Raw genomic sequence first — 18852 nt, forward strand, 5'->3', positions numbered from 1 at the left:
GTTTTATGATGTAATTAAAGGAAATAAGCTGTGAAGACTTTTCATTTTGCTGCGGAAATGACCTGACTGAGTAGTGGTTCGTGACTTCCTGGGGCTTAGAAGTGGGAATCTAGAGGAGGCTGAGTGATAGGCCTCCTCCATTCTGGCTCAGGTACATTCTGGCCTTGATCCATTTTAATTTGAGACTTATTTCATGTATTTCTGGGGATGGAAAATCCAACAACTCTTGAAATAAATATGCCAGACAATAAAAGAGGACCTCCCCCTTCCAGTGGGGTTTATGAGTGGTGAAGTTTATGAACAGACCATAGGAGCAAAGTGGGGCCAGCTAGCAACAGAAACAAAGCCTTTCTCCCTTCACACTACCTTCGTAGAATCCACTACCCTCAGAAATGCCTTTGGGTGGGAATCATATTTATCCCTGTCTGGCTGTTACAGAAGAAGGGGAAGGGAATCTTTGGCCTGCAAGTTCCATCCTAGCCTTCCCTCCCCATTTTATTTTTCGTCATCTGTTGCACTGTTTTTCCTTAGAGTGGGGAAAGAAGTCTTGACTTTTGAATCAGAAGACCAGTTAAGGTCCCATTTCTGACACTCATGACCTTTGGGCAATTAACTTTCTGGTCCTTTTTCCTCATCTGTGAATTAGGTTTGGATTAGAGCAGTGGGTGTCAAGCTCAAGTAGAAATGGATTGTTGTGAGCCACATAGTGACTTGGAAAACCACAAACTAACCTTACCTATGTTGTATTTTTATTTATTTTGTTTTTTTTGTTTGTTTGTTTTGTTTTGTGCCTTTTGAAGGGCAGTTGGGGTTAAGTAACTTGCCCAAGGTTACACGGCTAGTTTTATTTATTTATTTTATTAAGCACTTCCCAAATACCTTTTGATCTAGTTTGGGCAGCACTGGGGAACTGTAAGTTTGACACCTCTGGGCTAGATGACCTCAGGCCTCTAATCTGTGACAACAAAAACCAGCTAGTTTCCCCACCCTTCCTCCAATCAATGACCATACTACCTTCTTGACTGGCTCCCAACCAAAAATAGGCAGCCAGTCTCAGCTAAGATAGGGGCTTCCTGATGCTATTTCCAGTTTCTTCCCTTTACCTTGGGTCTTAAAACTATTGGTGGCATCCTCTGCTATGGTAACTAATGGCTTGTGCCCAACTCAACATTTCTTACTGAAATTGGATTAAAAATTATCTAGAGATAACCTTAGAGATAGGCCATCCTGTCTGTCTAGTTGCCTCATTCTACCCAAGCAGCTGGTTAATGGCAAGGCCATTAGGATCCAGAACCACAGCCAGTTTCTTCCCCTACTTCATACCTTTCCTGAGTATTGCTCTAGACTGAAGCAAACACTATAGATTGTAACTAAAATTCTTTTAAGAATCAAAGTTTTAAAACCCAATCATTTGAATTTGAATGCCCGCCAGTGAGGGGTCAAAGCTAATGTTAAGTTACATATAGAAAACAAGTCTACTGGATTGTTGAGACTTTCTGCTTGGGCCCAAGGGTTGAGAATGGGCCTTGCAGAGGATTTGGCTCTGCCTGGATTTGGGTCCAGAATGATGTCAAACAGGGTTGTCCTAGCCCTGGCCAGAATGAATCCTCCTGGCCTCTTGGCATAGATGTGATAGATTAAGATGATAAGAGTAACCAAACCTTGGGATCCACCTTGGCACCTTGAAAATTTTAAAAAGTCACTACCATGCAGCCAGGATAAAAAATAAGGTATTTTTTTTTAATGGACTTAGAAGAAAAAAGGGTAGGGCACAGAACAAATGTGGGTAGGCCAACAGTTGAGCTCACACAGCGATGTTGATGTGAACAATCTGTTTCACATGAGGACTTGAGACGGATTTCATCAGGAGGCCACCAACACTTCTTGACTAGTCCACAGTGCCAATTCCTCCAGATGACCTGTTCCTGGTGCAGCCTGGGTAATGCCAAGCCTTTGAGCCTAGGACCCTCCCTTGCTAAGCAAGAATGAAAAAGACTGGGAGCAGGAGCTCACCCTGTTCTTCCTGTTCTCCAGGAAAGGAAGAGCAGAAGTCAGTGACTGGTGCTTGACACATGCACCAGTATCACGTAATTGACTGTGGTTTTTTAACTGATTTCTGGACACAATTAGTGCATAACAGTGATTCAGCTTACATGGTTGCATCCCCGATGCTTTGTTTCATAGTCTTGACTGGATATCCTATTAGGAGCCTAACTCAGAAACAAGTGGTAGCCATCTGGATTTTGCACTGGAAATAGTAAAAGGGGCAGTTTTCAAATGTACTCTTGCTCCCAAAACCAGTCCACCCTTAACCCCACAGACCAAGTGTTGGTCCAGGCCATGAAATTATAGGAAGGAATCCAAGACACCACTTTCATTACCTTCCTTCCCGACCCTCCATCTTCCTGAATGCATCAAGCAAAGCCCACCTCCAGGAAACCCTCCATCAGCACTCATGTACACAGTGGCATCTCCCCATTTGGAACCCTTAGCACATAACACATAGACCTCAGGTAAAGAACCCTCATTCTAGAGCATACTCTCACTCTTTTGGCACTTTTCTTATAATTGTTTTATGTTGTTAGTACTCCTTTCCTTGTCTAGACCATAGACTAGAGAATGGAAGTATACTAGCAGATATGTAGGGAACTCCCAGTGAGGAATCCCCTCCACCACTGTAAATGGGAAATGAGAGTGTGATTTATGGACTTAGAAAGTTGCCTGGAATGCTGAGAGTTTAGGTGATTTGCCCAGGTCTTCCTGGATTCGAATCTGGTCTGTCCACTATACCACACTGTCGTAAGCTTCTGTTGCTTCCCCCAGCCCCTACATCTGGCATATAGCAGGTGTTTAAATGTTTGATTAAGATGGGACCAGAACACAGCCTTTCACCCTCATTCTCCCTCAGTGCTCCTACCTTTCTTTGCCACAGCCACAAAATAGGATTCATCCACCAGATTTTGGACTACCTGCAGAGCAGTCAAGAGGGTGTCCAGTAAGGAAAGGACAGTTTGGTTTACAGACTTCCACCCCCAACTCAGAACAAATCTATACAAACTTCAGTATAAGGGAGATTGGATCAGAGGGAAAATGGTTAAACTCTGGAAATGAGAGACACCAGGATATGTGGCTGCAGAATGTATGAAGGTGTCTTAAGACCCCAAAGAGGCAAGTACACACACACTGGGTCCAAGGAAGGGTATGGCAACAGAGGAAAAAATGCAGTGCCACTCTTACCAGGTCACTGATGAGTACATGAATACCAGTAGGGCCTTGTCGAAAGAGCCGATGAATTTGATTGGCTGGGAGAGACAGGAGTTCAGCCAGTTTTCCAGTCAGTTCAGCAGTGCTGAGCTCATCCAGATATACCTGCTGGTAAGATCCTAGAGACAGAGGGTTGAGGGAGTAAATGACCCAAGGAAAGGCAGAACCTGGGGATCTTGGGAGTAATGAGACTGGATGGAGAAGAAAACAAACAGTTTGAGGGGGCTTGCATAATCACTAATCCCTACCCAGGATTCCATTCAGCCTGATGCAAAGCAATCAGAAAAAAAAAAGTTAATTTGGAAGACCCAGTCCCTCCACTCAGGGAGCTAACATTCTTAGAGGAGTATAGTATAGTCCCAGATGAAATGATTTAAAGAGTAAGTTATATAACAGGATATTAGAAACACAAGTTTCTGAATCAGGAAAGATTGTTTGAGCATTCATTATGGGCTTAGGAGCAAGAGAAGGAAGGAAACTTTTTTTAAGAGAGAAGTCCTCTCGGGTTCCTGGCAAAGTTGGTAGCAGACCAACACTGGGCAACAGTGAGGATAAACTGGGTATCACACAAACTCCACAGCCCCATGCCCATCCCACAGGCAACAGGAAGGGATTCCATGTCTATGGTTCCAACAGGTGGGAGAAAGAAGCATTGGAAATGGCATCCCTACCTGAGTCTCTGCTCTGTGGGGTCTCACTTCCTGGTTCCAGGGCTTCTGGAGACACATACAAGGTAAGCCTGGGACGGATGGGCCTGGACCAGAGAAGTGACCTGTTAACATCTCCCCTCCCTACAGTCATCTCCCACCCTTTTCCAACACACACCCTAGGAAACTATACCCGTAGCCCCTGAATAGCCTCTGTAGGTGCCAAGCTGGGACCAGGAGTAATTGACCTAGCTGGCTGCTAGCAGAGATAAGGGAGTTCAGCTTCCCATCTCCACCACAAGTCTGGATAATTCCTAGCTGATGCCTCATCTTCCAACCCATCAACATACCAACCATTGTGCTAAGCACTAGTGATTTGAAAAAAAAAAAAAAAAGTTGAGAGAGCCCTTACTTTAAAAGAACTCACAATCTAATGAAGGCAATGTGGAAACAACTGTGTACAAACTAGATGTATACAGCGTAAACTAGAGAATAACAGAGGGGAAGCCCTCACACAGAGGAAACGGCTCCCTGCAGAAGGTGGGCCAAGCTGAGATCTGAAGGGAGGAGAGAGGAAGAGACCTGACAAGCATCGATGAACTCTGGGCAGTGCAAGGTTTGGTACCTGGCTTTCAGGGTATTGGAGAGACGAATCCCGTCAGCAGCTCCACAAATCTGGATGAGGTCCTGGCGGGACAGTTTTAGCAGATCTGTACCTATAAAGACATGTCAGGGACTTGGTGAGGAAGCTTTAGGGAGGCCTGGGCATCTCCCAAGGGGGAACAAGCTAGCAAAGAAGCCTCTAGATGTCAGATGCCTGCGCATTGGGTCTAAAATCTCAATGTTAAAGACTGATTTCTTAAAAGAGTTGAATGTAAGTGCCTTGAGGGCAGGCACTTTTTTGCCTTTGTATCCATTGTGCTTAGTACTTAGAAGGGGCTTAATAAGTATTTGTGAAATTGGGTCTAGGAGGATTTTCCAGAAAGTCCTATTAGAATGTAAATGCACCTTGCACCCACTCATACAGGTCATTATCTGCTCTCAGGCTTAGAAAGTTACCTGGTATACTGAGCCTGTAGGTGATGTATGCAGAGTCACACAAGTATGTTAGAGACACAATTTTAACTCAGTAAATGCAATATTTACTGATTGGCAAACATATGCCAGGCAAAGTGCTAAAGCAGTTGGGGATACACACAGAGGCAAAAGTCTATCCTCAAGGAGTTCACACTCTAATGAGCCTGCCAGACTCTGAGGTTAACTCAATTATAAAAATAGACACCACACTCATATTCGCAGCCACGTGACCTCCAGGATAGTATGATGCAGTTTTTCCATAAAATTGATTGTTGAATTAAAATACTAAGAAACTGGTGAATATTTTGCTATCAGGAGCATTCTCTTCAGTTCTTAGTATAGGCTGAAGTAGAGAAAGCATTGGACTTGAATTTAAATTTAGCCTCAGACACACTAGTTGGGTGACTCTGGGCAAGTCCCTTAATTTGTCTGCCTCATTTTCCTCAAATGTGAACTGGGGGTAAAATAGCTCCTACTTCTTAGGATTGTTGTGAGGATAAAATGAGAATAATCTTTGAAAAGTGCTTTCTAAACCTTAAAGCACTACATAAATGCTAGCTAGCCGTTGTTATTACAATGCTGTGGGAGGTCGGCAGTGCAAGTCTTGCTCACCCCACTTCTCCAGGCAGTCATTTGAGGTTTTCTTGGCAAAGATCCTAGAGTGATACCATTTCTCTCCAGCTCATTTTACAGATGAAGAAATTATTGCACACAGGGTTAAGTGACTTACCCAGGGTCACACCGCTAGTATGTGCCTGAGTGCAGATTTGAACCCAGGAAGACTGAATCTTCCTGACTCCAGGCCCAGCCCTCAGCCCATTACATCACGTAGCTGCCCTAGCTCTGATTTGCAGGGTAGAATCAGGGCTGACCTGAGTTTAAATCCTGAATCGGAAATATAAGGAGCTATGTGACCCAGGGCAAAGTCATTTAGCTTCTAAGCTACAGTTTCCTTATCTATAAAATGGAAATTATCAAAGCACCTATATAGAGGGTAGTTCTGAGGATCGATTGACTTATGTAAAGTGTTTCACATATCTTAAAGCTATAAAAACTGTACATATTGGTTATTCATTTAGCAAGCAGGGGACAAAAAGAATTTCCATTCACTGCTCTTACAAAGAGTCCTGCCCCTCCCACCCCCTAAGTAATGGTGGCAAGGGGATAGGCTCACCGGTGAAGTTGGCCAGCATCCTGCAGTAGCCAGAGAATCGATGACGGTGTAACCACTGCTGTGTCTCTGAGATAGAGGCCCCAGGGCTGAGAGTCTGTGAAAGGAGGGGGTAGGTGGGAGGCAAAGCATTTATTTTAGTGAACAGTAAAGAATGCATTGATCAGAGATACCCCATGGGTAGATCTTGAACCAGGCACCTGATTGAAGTGTGAAGGTGCAAGGAATGTTCAAATGACAAGTAAAGCTGGAAGGATAGGTTGGGAGAGGACCTGAATGCCAGGCTGAGGGCTTCAGATTTTATTCTATAGGCAAGGGTTGTGGTGGTGGGAAAGGTTATGAGCAAGAGGCACATATGTGGCTGTCTCTCACTCTCTCTGAAGCCGTCTCTCTGCATCTGAATGGGGACTCTAAGCTTCCACTGCCCCCCCTCAGGGTTTTTTAGAGGAAAACACATTTTAAAGTACTAGAGAAATGTGTGTGAAGTATTATAATTCATCATCCCTACCCGCACTGCCCAACCAATTTCAGATCAATGCCAAGCATGGCCACCAGGTGGCAGGGCGACACTGCTGAGAAAGGATGAGGCAGGAAAGCCTGGGGGGAGATTTACCTCACCAGGGCTGTCCACTGAGCTGTCCAGGGAGAAGGATGGGGAGGAACAGATCCTATGAGAAAAATCAGACAGGACTTGGAAGGCTGGCCTCCGGGGTGATGCTTCTGCCCTCTGAGGTCCTGCAGCACTTAACCTTTGTACCTCCATCACCTTTCAGTTTCTATTTGGGATAGGAATAGGTGATTTGTGTCCCTGTCCTCTCTCCCCGCTAGACTGAAAACACCTGGGGAATAGGGGCTGCATCCCATTCCTCTTTGTGCCCTACCTTCCGTGCCCCCATTGAACTGTGCTCAGTATTTTGTGAAAGAACAAATCAGTGGCATTTACCTCCCCACTTTAATCACCCTTGACCTTATACCTCTGAAGTGGCAAAAGAAGGGAATGATGAAGAAACAAATGAGACCAGTCCTCTTCTCCCTCCCTCCCTAGTTTCTGCTCACCTCTCAGGGGTCAGGAACTTGAGAGAATGGGGAGAAGTCAGGCCAGGAGGGCTGGAGGAGGCATGAAGACCAGTAGAGGTTTCGGGCCATGGTGGACACTGGGGAAAAGAGGTAGGAAAGTTTAGAGGACATGTGACACCCTACCCCCCCCCACCCAAGATTGGGGTTTTGGCTCTCATGCCCAGCTCTGCTTCCTTCAGGGACCCAGGTGGCCCCCTTGAGCCCAGTTCCTTTCTTTGCCTGGAAGGAAGGGCTTGTGGATAAGAGAGAACATAGATCTTGGAGGGGAATGGATGCTTGGAGAACCAGGATCTCTCTCCTTACCCTCCCCCCTCCCCCCAGCTTCTGTCCTAAAAATTTTTAATCAGGGCTTCTAGGTAGCACAGTGAATAGAGCACCAGCCCTGGAGTCAGGAAGACCTGAGTTCAAATTTGACCTCAGACACTTGACACTAGCTGTGTGACCTTGGGCAAGTCACTTAACCCCAACTGCCCTGCCTTCCCCCCTCCAAAAAGCAATAATAATAATCAGCCTGTGTAGACCCAGGACTCTGTGCTCAAAGTTAGATAAGGGTTCTCTCTGACATGCTATATAACCTGGGGAAAGTAATTGACCCCTCTCTAGGCCTTGAGTTTTCTTTTAAATTCTGAATTTAAATACCATCAAAGAAGAGCCATTTCTACATATACAGAAGAACACCAAAAGAAGATTCCACATGAGATCATGAATAGCTACTTCACACCACTTGCTTTTCTTTTTAAAGCAATACATTATACATATTACTTGCAAGAGTATCTTGCTTGTCCATGCTTTTCTCCAAATTTTCTGCCTTTTTCTGCTGTGCTTAGTTTTAAAATGTTTCAGTGTAGACCTTATTTTGCCCAACTGCTTATGGTGCTCTTCCACTAAGACAAGTGAGGCAATAGATGGGTTTATAGCAAGAACTTCAACTCTCAGCCCCAGTAGGAGTGCTTACACACACACACCTACCTCTGTGAGGACAGTGGTCTCATAGGCTGGCTGGTACTTCTCTCTCTCCTGTGGTGACTGCTTCTCAATCTTCTCTCTATCAGTTTTCTGCTTCCGGTCAGCCCCTTTAGGCTGTAGAGGAGTCCATTTGGAAACCTCAGGTTCCTATCAACCTCCACCAACCCCCTTCTAGTTTCAGGAAATGGGAAGGGGGGCAAGGCAAGGCATGCTAGGAAAGTCAAGAAGCCCACATCCCCAGGAGGTCAGTCAGGACAACTTGAGCAGCTGATGCAGGCCAGATGGGCTGGAGACAGTGCTAGGGTCTAAGGAGAGGTCAGTTTCAGGCCCAAATGGGTACCTTGAAGACTTTTATGAGGCAGCTGGCTGAATGCAGATGCTCTACAGGTATCCCCTTCTCAGCTGGTTTGAAGGTGTCAATCTGGATGCGGAAGGGCACACCCTTCTCCCCACCATTTTTTCGAGGGGTGAACTCTGTACTGATGCAATTAACCTGTGATAGAAAGGGAAGGGGATAAGTGGACAAAACTAGGGGCTTGGCCAGGGTCAGAATTCTTACTTCCAGATAGAACCAAAAAGCAGATCTATCTATTCTGAGTTCTTCATCTGGAGTCTGCAAATGCATACACAAAAGCCATTTTTTATAACTATTTCTAAATAATTTATTTCCTTCGTCATCTGTTTTATTTTATGAATTTAAACAAATGGTTCTGAGGAGTCCATAGTGTTCACCAGATCACCAGAGTGAGCCATCCTCCTGTCATCACACACACAAATGGTTAAGAGCCCCGCAGTCCATCCTCTGCTCCCACTTGGGGTGCTCTGCCTGTTCTTATATCTACCCCAAGAAGGAACGTTACTGCTTTTGTTATGACAGCTAAGTGGTGCAGCGCATGGAACGCTGAACCTAGAGTCAGGGAGACCCAGATTCAAACCCAGTGACAGACATTTACTGGATTTGTGACCCTAAGTAAGCCACTTAACTTCTAAATGCCTTAGTTTTCTCATCTGTAAAATGGGGATAACAGCCTTGTTGTGAGGATCAAATGAAATAATATTTGTAAAGTGTTTGTGTTTAGCATATAGCAGGTTATTATATAAACATTATTTTTTCAAGATGGGGGGAACTACAGATTAAGGAATGATGACTTGGGATCTTTCACATCTAGATCTTGAAGAGCCCCCACTAATCATCCAGCCTAATAATTTTACAGATAAAGAGACCAAGACATAGGGGAAGTCAAGTTACTTGCCCAAGTTTGCACTGGTATAAGTGTCAGAGATGGGATTTGAACCCAGACCCTCTAAATGGAACATCTAAGATTTCCACAGCCAAACTGCCAGTTAGTGTCACTAGAACCCAGTATGGTATTTTACACCACATCATCTTGCTTTTTATCCCTTTGTTGTCCTTATCTAAACCAGTAGCATGATCATTTGCTCAGAGTACCCTGCCTCCTTTCCCAGAACGCCACCCTAGCTCATGGACCATCTCCTCCGAACACCCAAGTGCCTCTGAGCTTCTCCAGCACCAGTCATCTGCAAGGTTTCACATAACTCCCTGGCATTAGTTATTTTTAATGTGTCTGTGTCTTACCATACCTCATCTCATCACCCAGTCCACTGGATGGCAGGAATGATATCTGAAATACCCTAACCCCTGACCTGCAAGAAGAGAGATGTCCTCTTTGCAGGATCCCAGAGAAACTCCACTGTGTTGAGGAGTGAGGGCAGTACTTGGGGCTCTACCACCCCCACTGATAGGGGCACATCTGTAGACACAGGGGAAGAAGTAGACAGGCACCAAAGTTAAAATCATAGACAAAAGGGGAGCAGCAGGAAGTAAAAGCATCCTGAAAGCCTCCCCCCAGCGAAGCTTCCCCAAGTCCCCTCCCCAGGCACTCCTGGCTCCAGGGAAGTCCCATGAGGAGGGCTCTTTCTACCTTCCTACCCTCCCCCTCCACTCCCCTCACCAATATCCAGTATCCTGTCCCCTGGACGGCTCCACCGCCAGCCCTCCAGCTGCTGTCGTTCCATATATTGCAGGCGTCGGTCATGGAAGACCACACGTACCATACTCTGTGGACACCAGACACCCAGCTCAGAGAAATACGGGAAATTCCAGAGTTCAACCTCCACGTCACCTCCATGCTCTCCATCCTATTCAAACTGCCTTTCCTTTCCCTCTTCTCCCTGCTCCCTCCTCTCCCCCCCCATAAGAAGACGATTGAGTGATCCTACAGTGATAGAAAGACTACTTAATAATCATTTGCCTGGGAGTCTGAGGCTTACCAAATGCTTTTGTTTGCAGAACATTTTAAAATACATGATCTCATTTGTTCCTCTCAGTAAGATCAGCACTACAGAGTATCTCTTCCATTTTAAAGGTAAGGAAACTGAGCCTTGGAGAGGTTGAGTGACCAAGTGACTCCATGTTTACACTGCTAGTTAGTGGTTTGAATCCTAGTCTTCCTGACCACCCGTCCAATATTCTCTCCACTATTTGATCCATGCTGCCTCTCGAGTATGGTGTCCAATGCCCAAGATGGGGGGTTTGAGGGGGAGGGGAACACCAGGTAAGGCAACCTCCTGTCTACCACCTGAGGGAGAATAGTTTTTAGCTGGCACTTGATCTAAATGAAGACTCAGAGGTGAGAAGAGATTCACCTTCAGCAGTCGAGGCCACTGGGAAGCATCCCCTAGTTTGGGGTTACAGAACATCCGGACCTCATAGGATTGCCCTGGAAGAGACCAGGATGGGAATCAGAGTCATGTTTAAAGTGGGGGAGGCACCTGGAGATAATCCCCTCCACTTCTGGGGGTCCCCTTGCCCCCAAACCTCCTACCTATTCCCAGATGCTGACTATAGTCTGTGACCTCTCTGGGGCTCAGGTCCATCATCTGTGCTCATCAACTCCATTGTAGTGTACAGGCTCCAATCTCACTAATATCTTTTTTAAAGGTCCATGTTGGGAGTTTCCAGTGAGGATTAGTAACACAAATTGGCACCTCTACAGCTTGCTCCTAGAACGATGTCTGGATCACTGAGAAATTGAATGACCGGCCCAGGGTCACATCCAATATTCATCAGAAGTAGGACCTGAACCCAGATTTTCTAACTCCAAAGCTGGCTCTCTATCCCCTATCACCTTGCCTCTTAATGATAATTCAGAAACATTTCTTAAGTACCTAGGATGTGTCAGGGTGCCAGGTTCCATGCTAGCCAGGTGTTAGGGATACAGAGACCAAACAGCTGATATTTACACAGCCCTTTATGGTTTTCAGGGCACTTTACACACATCATGTGCTTAACCCTTACAACAACAAGGGAAATGTTGTCATCCCCATTTTACAGAGGAAAACTAAGACTCCAGTGACACCCAAGATATAGTAAATGTCAGAGGTGGGATCCAAACCAAGGCCTTCCAGGTTCCAAATCCAACATATCTATTCGATTACTCTGCTATCTATTAAATGCCTCTCTGAGTAGTCAGTTTCCAACACTGGGACATACCCTGGTTCAGGTAGGTGAGTGTTTCCTCATGTTGTTTGACAGCAGGAGAGGTGACAGCACAGAGGACATATTGGAAGACTGGACAGTGCATGTCTGAGGTAGAAATGCTGGCAGGGTCCTCCTGCTTCAGGTATGGCAGTGCCAGGGACTCCCTGCTGGGGTGAGATGGACACCCTTTCAGTTGCCAAGCTCTCTTCCTCCAACTCTCAATTAGAGTTCTCCCCAATCCTGAGCCACTTTAAGCTCAGGTTAACAGAGGATGGTTCCTAGTTCTCCCATATCCTTGGGTATGACCTACCCATCTTCCAAAAGACTCCAACTCTCCTTAGAAAATCCTTCTTCCAGGGGTAGCTAGGTGACACAGTGAATAGAGCACTGGCCCTGGAGTCAGGAGGACCTGAGTTCAAATCTGACCTCAAACACTTAACACAAAAACTAGCCTGTGACCTTGGGCAAGTCATTTAACCCCAATTGCCCTCAAAAAAAAAAAAAAAGCACACACACACACACAAAAAGGCAAATCCTTCTTCCAGAAATCTAGTCAGAAGTGCTGACATGATTCAGTGCTAGAAAGAGTACCTCCCATCCCTGTCCCTAAACCCTCCTGTACTTTACAATCTTTCTCTGGATAAGATCAGGTCTTGCTTTAACCTAGAGGATGTACAAGGGAATGAGACCTTTAGGAAATGCTTGGAGATCCACAAAACTATGACTAAACCTAGATGGACCCAAGAGACTCTGCCTCCAAAGGAGCTCGAGACGAGACCCAAGAGGGGCATTTCTGCCCAGCTTTTCCTCAGTCAGTCCTAGATGACATTTTCCCCTCCCCTCAAAGAAAATTCCCGTTTGAGGAGCACCTCCCCTGTCCTGTTCTGCAGATTGGGGAAACCATGATCAACGGAGCACCCAAGTGAGGCAGAGAGAAATAGACAGACACTGGAAGACACTGACTGTGAGGGATTGAGGTGGGTGCCTAGATAATTGACTCTGCCCTCAGGGGGAGCTAGAGGATGGGGGAGAAGAGACCTTGGGGGTATTCCCAGGAGTGGAAGCACCTACCTGAGCAGATTACTAGAGGGGCAGGGGTACAGCTCCCCTGGGCTGGGCCACAGATGTTCTGGTTGGTTGTGCCAGAGTAACATTGTGGGCAAGGGTAAGACACTGAGTGGTGGAAGGCAATGGTGATGGTGAAGGGAGTCGAAGAGATGGTGCAGCAACCCAGAACAGCAGCAGCAGCAGCAGAATGCCAGAATGTCCTGGAGTTGCAGTAGAGGTTCTTTCCATGGGGAGGGGCCCTACCTGGGGTCTCTTGCTTTATAGATCCTGGGAAAATAACCCAGGGATGGGGCGGAGCTGAGCCTAAGTACTGTGTTTGGCTGGGGAGCAGGACCTCTCCCAAAGCTGAGACAGACCAAAGGCAGCTGAGGCTGGGAAGGGGCTGGGACTGGGAGCCACTAACGGGATTCCCAATAATTATTAACCCATGGGAGGTGTGACAGTAGGGTAGGCTGGATCTTAAGATGGTGAAAACAAGTTTATGGGGATTCTTCCTATACCTCCTCTCCCCTATTCATTGTAATACAGTATAGAAAGCTGGATTTGATATCGAAGATCCCGAGTTCAAATCCAGCCTCTCCCCCCCACCACCTTTGCACACCCCTTACCACCCACATCACTTTCCCTTTCCAATTCTGCCTCAGATACTTACTAGCTCTGTGACTCTAGGCAAGTCCCTCTCTGGGTCTCAGTTTTCTCATCTACAAAATGAGGGAGGGGGAGAATGACTCAGTGGCCTCTAAAACTTCTTCCAGCTCTCAATCTATGATCTTACAGAGAGACATGAAAACAGAGGAGAACATTTGCAAATATGGAGGGCCACACAGTAAGATGGAGAGAGATGTTCAAAGACAGAGAGTTCTGTACATATGGAATCAACAGAGAAATGAAACCACATGCAGAAACACCCATCTTTTACACAGCCACCAAACTAATTTGTTGGAAATGCCATCCTGACTATGTCCCATCACCTGTTCAATAAACTCTAATGGCTTCCTATTACCTGCTCCTCTGTTTGGCATTGGAAACCTCCACAATCTGACTCAATCTGTCTTTCCAGTTTGTTTCCCCTCATTCTCTTACATGCACACTTCCATCCAGCTAATCTGGCCTTCCTCATACATGGCACTCCATGTGTGCACTGTCTCTCATGCCTGGATTGCATTCCCTCCTCACCTGTATCAGGAGCCTTAGAAGCCTTAGAGAATTGGTTCAAATGCAACCAGAAGCTGTTTCTGGTCCCAGCAGGTGCCTTTTTCCTCCTCCCCCCCCCTGCAATTCTAAACCTTGTATCTATTTTTTATCTATACTGTACATCCTTATACATTCATGTTGCCTCTGCTGGATAGATAGTAAACTTTTGTCTTTGTATCTCCAGGGCTTGTGGTTAAGCCTGGTACTGGGACTTGCTTAGTGCCACAGAGCTAGAGTGGGAGGCAAAATTTGAGAGAGAAAGTACGAGTCCAAAGTGGGGAGGGGTGAGCATGGGGGGGAGAGGGGAGAAGCAAAGGCTGAATTCGAACCCAGGACTTCTATTGTCAAACTCCACTTTCTTTGGTCATGCTTAATAAATGCTTGTTCGTTTATTGGAGATTCAGAGCCTTGGAACAACCAGGATATGTCAGAAGTGAGACTTGAACCCAGATCCTGGGGATCCTGGCTTTAAAGCTAACTACCTGTTTACCACACACATTCACATGCAGTATACTTAAATGGCTTTGCACACGTGTACACACATACATACATGTGTGTATGCATGCACACAGTCTCCTCCCTCACATGCATACACATGCATACAACTCACCTACAGATCCTGGGAACACAAGGAATTATCTGCTCTGGCTCTGAAGTGAGGTGGCAGATTAGTCACCACTGAGAGAGTATAGGAGTGTTAGGGTTCCTCATTAGGTCCTTGGTGGGGGGAATCGTCCCGAGTTCCCTGGTTTGGTGGGGGTGGGAGAAGAGGCTGCACCCTTCTACCTTTCTTAAAAGGAGAGTTGGGGCCAGGGAACTCCCACCCCCACTCGGGTCACAGTGTCCCCAGCACAGGGGTGGGGAATGGAGAGGGACCAAGTTTACAGGGCACACAGCCTGCCTTGTTGTGGAAACAGACCCGATGAGCAGGCTAGCTACACTCTCCCTGAGGGGTGGATCCCCTAGCAGACTGGGTCACCCTAGACACGGAGTGCCCCTGGGCCAGGTTCTCCTTCTGAGGAACAGTGGGGCTTGTAAATGCAGTCAGTATCTCCTAATAGAGGCAAATTGGACATTCCTGGAGTCCTCATTCCCTTGGCATCTTCCATGTCAGGGGGTGGGGTATTTATGGGAAAATACTGTCTGCCCTAAAAGGGGGACCCCCTTGCCCCTTATTGATATTAAACAGAGTTCTTATCTCTACCCAGAACCTGGCTGTTTGGGGTTAAACAGGAGAAGGGGGGAGTGTGGGAGTAAAAGCATCGTTGAGTGCTGAGGGTCGGTAGGATAGGAAGGGGATTAGGGGGAAAGCAAAACCATAACTGAGAGACCCCACAGAGGATATAAAATGATGCCCCCCCTCACCCCCACCCATTCCCACACACTACATAAAACATCCCTGGAATGAAGAGAGGTGTGGGAAGGAGAACCATGCCTCCCACTTCACCTCAAAACATACCTCCTGTTCAGGAAGCTGATAGTTCCAGTGCCTGTGCCTATCTGTGAGCAGGGCTCACCATCCTGGAGTGAGGAACATAGGATCTGGAGAACTGGGAGATCTGGACACCCTGCCCTCCATCTCCCATTATTAGTTAATTATGAATTCTTTGTTCTATCTCTGCAACTATGTCCTGGGAAAGTCTCTACTTCTTTGAGGCTCACTTCCCTTGAAGATATTCTATAAGTGCAAGCTCAGGGAAGGGTCTGCTTTTCTTTTAATATCCCTTAGTCTCTTTGACATTGCCCACCCTGATACCTTAGTAAGTAAAGGCCCCCACCAAAGTTTATTGATGAATTGACAGGGCTATAGCCTTTCTCCTTTCTCCCCTCCTTCCCTCTTTAGTTTTGAACTTCTCCTGCCCTTGCTAGGAAAGCCAGGAAGTAAGAAGAGAGCTAGGCAGTGCCATAGTTCACAGAACACTGGGCCTAGAATCAGGAAGACCTGAATTTAAATCCAGCTTCTGACACTTACTAGCTTTGTGACCCTGGGCAAATCACTTAACCCAGTTTGCCTCAGTTTCCTCATCTGTAAAATGAACTGGAGAAGAAAATGTCAAACCACTCCAGTATCTCTGCCAGGAAAACCCCAAATGGGGTCACAGAATCAGACATGATTGAATGACAATAACAGAAAGAGGGAAGAGGGCCTGAAGGTAAGGGAGTGGATGTTCCTCTAAGGTTATGATGCACAATGGTGGGGGCTGAGACTGGTGGGTTTCCCTTGGAGTCCTCACAGATATATACTTGTTAGCATAGAACTTTGGGGCCTAAGGCCTTCCTGGTTGCAGAGTGAGATTTTGAGGAGAGGACCCAGAGGGCCAGAGCACTTTTTTTTTTAGGGCAGTTGGGATTAAGTGACTTGCCCAGGGTCACACAGGGGGTAAATGTCAAGTGTATGAGGTCCTCCTGATTCCAGGGCACTTAGCTGCCCTTAAGATCACTTTTCCAAATATCTCATTTTATCCTCACAACACTGGGAAATAGGTTCTATTGAGGCAGTATTTGGACACAGGTCCTCTTGATTCTTAGGGGTACACTCTGTACCCGGTGCCACCTACCTGCTTCTGTTTCTTTGTCTTGTCTCACCCTTTATCTCTCAGTCTATTTTTTCATATGTCAAGGCTAGAGGTAGGAATTTTTTACTAATGAACCCCAGAATAGCTGTGGGATACATAAAACTGAAATAATCCTTCCCACCCAGAGAAACTTCCAGCTGGGGTTCAGGAGTCAGCAAAAGACCCAACGAGATTAGACTCCTGCACCTGCTGCAAATCCTTTTTTTTCCCCTCCATGACTTTATGTTTCTATTTTTCTCGTCTCTCTCTATCTCGCTCTGTCTCTTCTGCTCCTCTAATCTTTCTCTCTTTGTCCCTCCATCCTTGAGATGGTGCAACTCCAAAGCCTTGATTAACTTTCCCTCCCTTTCTTCTTTCCTTCTCTGACTCTCCTCCCCACACCCAGTGCCAAGATCTTAACACTTGGAGCATGTCCTATTCCTTTCTACTCAGGGGCTTGTTCTTCTCACCAAGCCCAGAAAAGATAGTCTTCGATGAATCTGTGACATCAACTGTGTGGGTCCTCCCTCCAGGAAGGCAGGTTTCATGCAGCCCATCCCTGCCTTAAGATCTTTCTCATTGAGGCAGCAAGGTAGTTCAGTGGATAGAGTGCTAAGCCTAGAGTCAGGAAGACCTGAGTTCAAATCCAGCCTCAGACACTTACTAGCTGTGTGACCCTGGGCAAGTCACTTAACCTCTCTGTCTATTTCTTCAACTACAAAATGGGGATAATTATAGCTCCCACTTCTAAGGGCTGTTGTAAGGATCAGGCAAAATAATATTTGTAAAGTGCTTAACCTTGGCCCTAACACCTAGTAGGTGCTATATAAATGCTTACTTATTTCCTTCTTCCCTTCATCCAATATAACTTGGGAGGGGGGGCAGAGAGTGGGTCAGAGCCTTCCTCTTGACTTTACATAGACAACAAACTATCAACTCAATTCATCAGCCCACATCCTTTTCTGAATATAGTTCTCTTTGTTATATCATTTAATACAGCTCAACTGGGCCTTATTGCTTCATGATAATCCTTTTTTTTCTGCTTGACTTTGAATCAAACTCTTTGCAGTTGTTTTTCTAAAAATTCTCCTTTCTCCTCAAGTCTCCCAAACTATTTATTAAGCATCTACTTGTATACCAGGCATTGTGCTAGGCATGGAAGATGCAAAGAGAAAAATGAGATACTACCTGCCTCAAAGACCTTATACTCTATCAGGAAAGACAACACAAAACCATATGCAAAATAAATAAATATGTATATAGAGACATATAATTTACATATAAATGTATCAATTTATATGTAAGTAAATTCAAGAGAAATTTTGGGGGTAGGTATAATACTAGGGAAGGAGAGTCAGGAAATTATTCATGTAAAAGGTTTAAACAGAATTTTGAAGTAAATCAAGGATTCTAAGAGCTGGGGGTGAAATGGGAATGCATTCTAGGCATGAGGCTCAACCAGTGCAAAGACAAGGAGATGGGCTACAGAGTATCATGTGGGAAGAATAGAAAGAAGTCCCAGTGAGGTTGAATTGTAGTGTGCAGGCAGAAAGTAATGGATAATAGTTTAGGACCAGGTTATAAAGGGCTTTAAAAGCTAAGAAGAGGTGCTTATATTTCATCCTACAAAGCAATAGGGAGCCATTGGAGTTTATGGAGTAGGGGAGGGATCTCATCAGATGTCTGCTGGAGGAAAATCATTTTAGTAGCTACATGAGGATGGTTTGGAGAGGAGAAAACCTGAGTCAAGGAGATCAGTTAGAAAAGGCTATTGCAAGCATACTATTTTCTCTTTTTTTTGCTGGTTTTTTTTTTTTTGGTGTGTGTTTTCTTTCTCATGGTTTTTCCCTTTTGTTCTTACTCTCACAAAAATGACTAATGTGGAAATATGTTTAACATGATCATACATGTATAGCCTATATCAGATTGCATGCCGTCAAGGAGACAGAGGAATGGGGGGGGGGGGGGAATTTAAAACTCAAAATCTTATAAAAGTGAATGTTGAAAACCAAAAATAAATTGAAAAAGAAAAGGCTATTGCAGTATTTCAGGGAAGAGGCAATGAAATCCTTAACTAGAGTGGTCCCATGAGAGTGAAGAGAAGTAGATAACTGCAAAAGACACTATGGAGAGAAAAAATGAGAAGATTTGACAATCGTTTAGATATATGGTGTGAGGCTAAGCAAGCAGGAGAGGATAATGTAATATTTTTTTTTGGTCTTTTTGGAGGAGGGAAGGTAGGGCAATTGGGGTTAAGTGACTTGCCCAAGGTCACACAACTAGTAAGTGTTTAGTGTCTGAGACTGGATTTAAACTCAGGTCCTCTTGATT

At 45.5% G+C, this 18852-nt stretch overlaps 1 protein-coding gene across 2 annotated transcripts; it reads right to left on the bottom strand.

Moving 5' to 3' along the window:
- Positions 1-1719: 1719 nt before the first annotated feature.
- On the bottom strand, positions 1720-13155 carry LOC138150823 (transcription factor CP2-like protein 1). Of its 2 annotated transcripts, XM_069074286.1 has the most exons (15): positions 12776-13155; positions 11717-11871; positions 10870-10943; positions 10176-10281; positions 9868-9974; positions 8543-8695; positions 8206-8316; positions 7216-7313; positions 6773-6827; positions 6163-6256; positions 4537-4627; positions 3936-4018; positions 3238-3383; positions 2918-2969; positions 1720-2248 (listed from the first exon to the last, which is right to left on the bottom strand). In XM_069074286.1, exons 1-15 carry the CDS (start codon positions 12856-12858, stop codon positions 2211-2213), a joined length of 1446 nt encoding a protein of 481 aa, XP_068930387.1. In that variant the 5' UTR covers positions 12859-13155; the 3' UTR covers positions 1720-2210. The 2 variants fall into 2 exon arrangements, with proteins under 2 accessions (XP_068930387.1, XP_068930386.1); XM_069074285.1 differs by having other exon boundaries at positions 1720-3383.
- Positions 13156-18852: the final 5697 nt, after the last annotated feature.

The sequence above is a fragment of the Petaurus breviceps genome, unplaced genomic scaffold (genome assembly GCF_028583685.1).
Source record: "Petaurus breviceps papuanus isolate PSGF00001 unplaced genomic scaffold, PetGlider_PUasm1.0 90887, whole genome shotgun sequence".
Taxonomy (NCBI): Eukaryota; Metazoa; Chordata; class Mammalia; order Diprotodontia; family Petauridae; genus Petaurus; species Petaurus breviceps.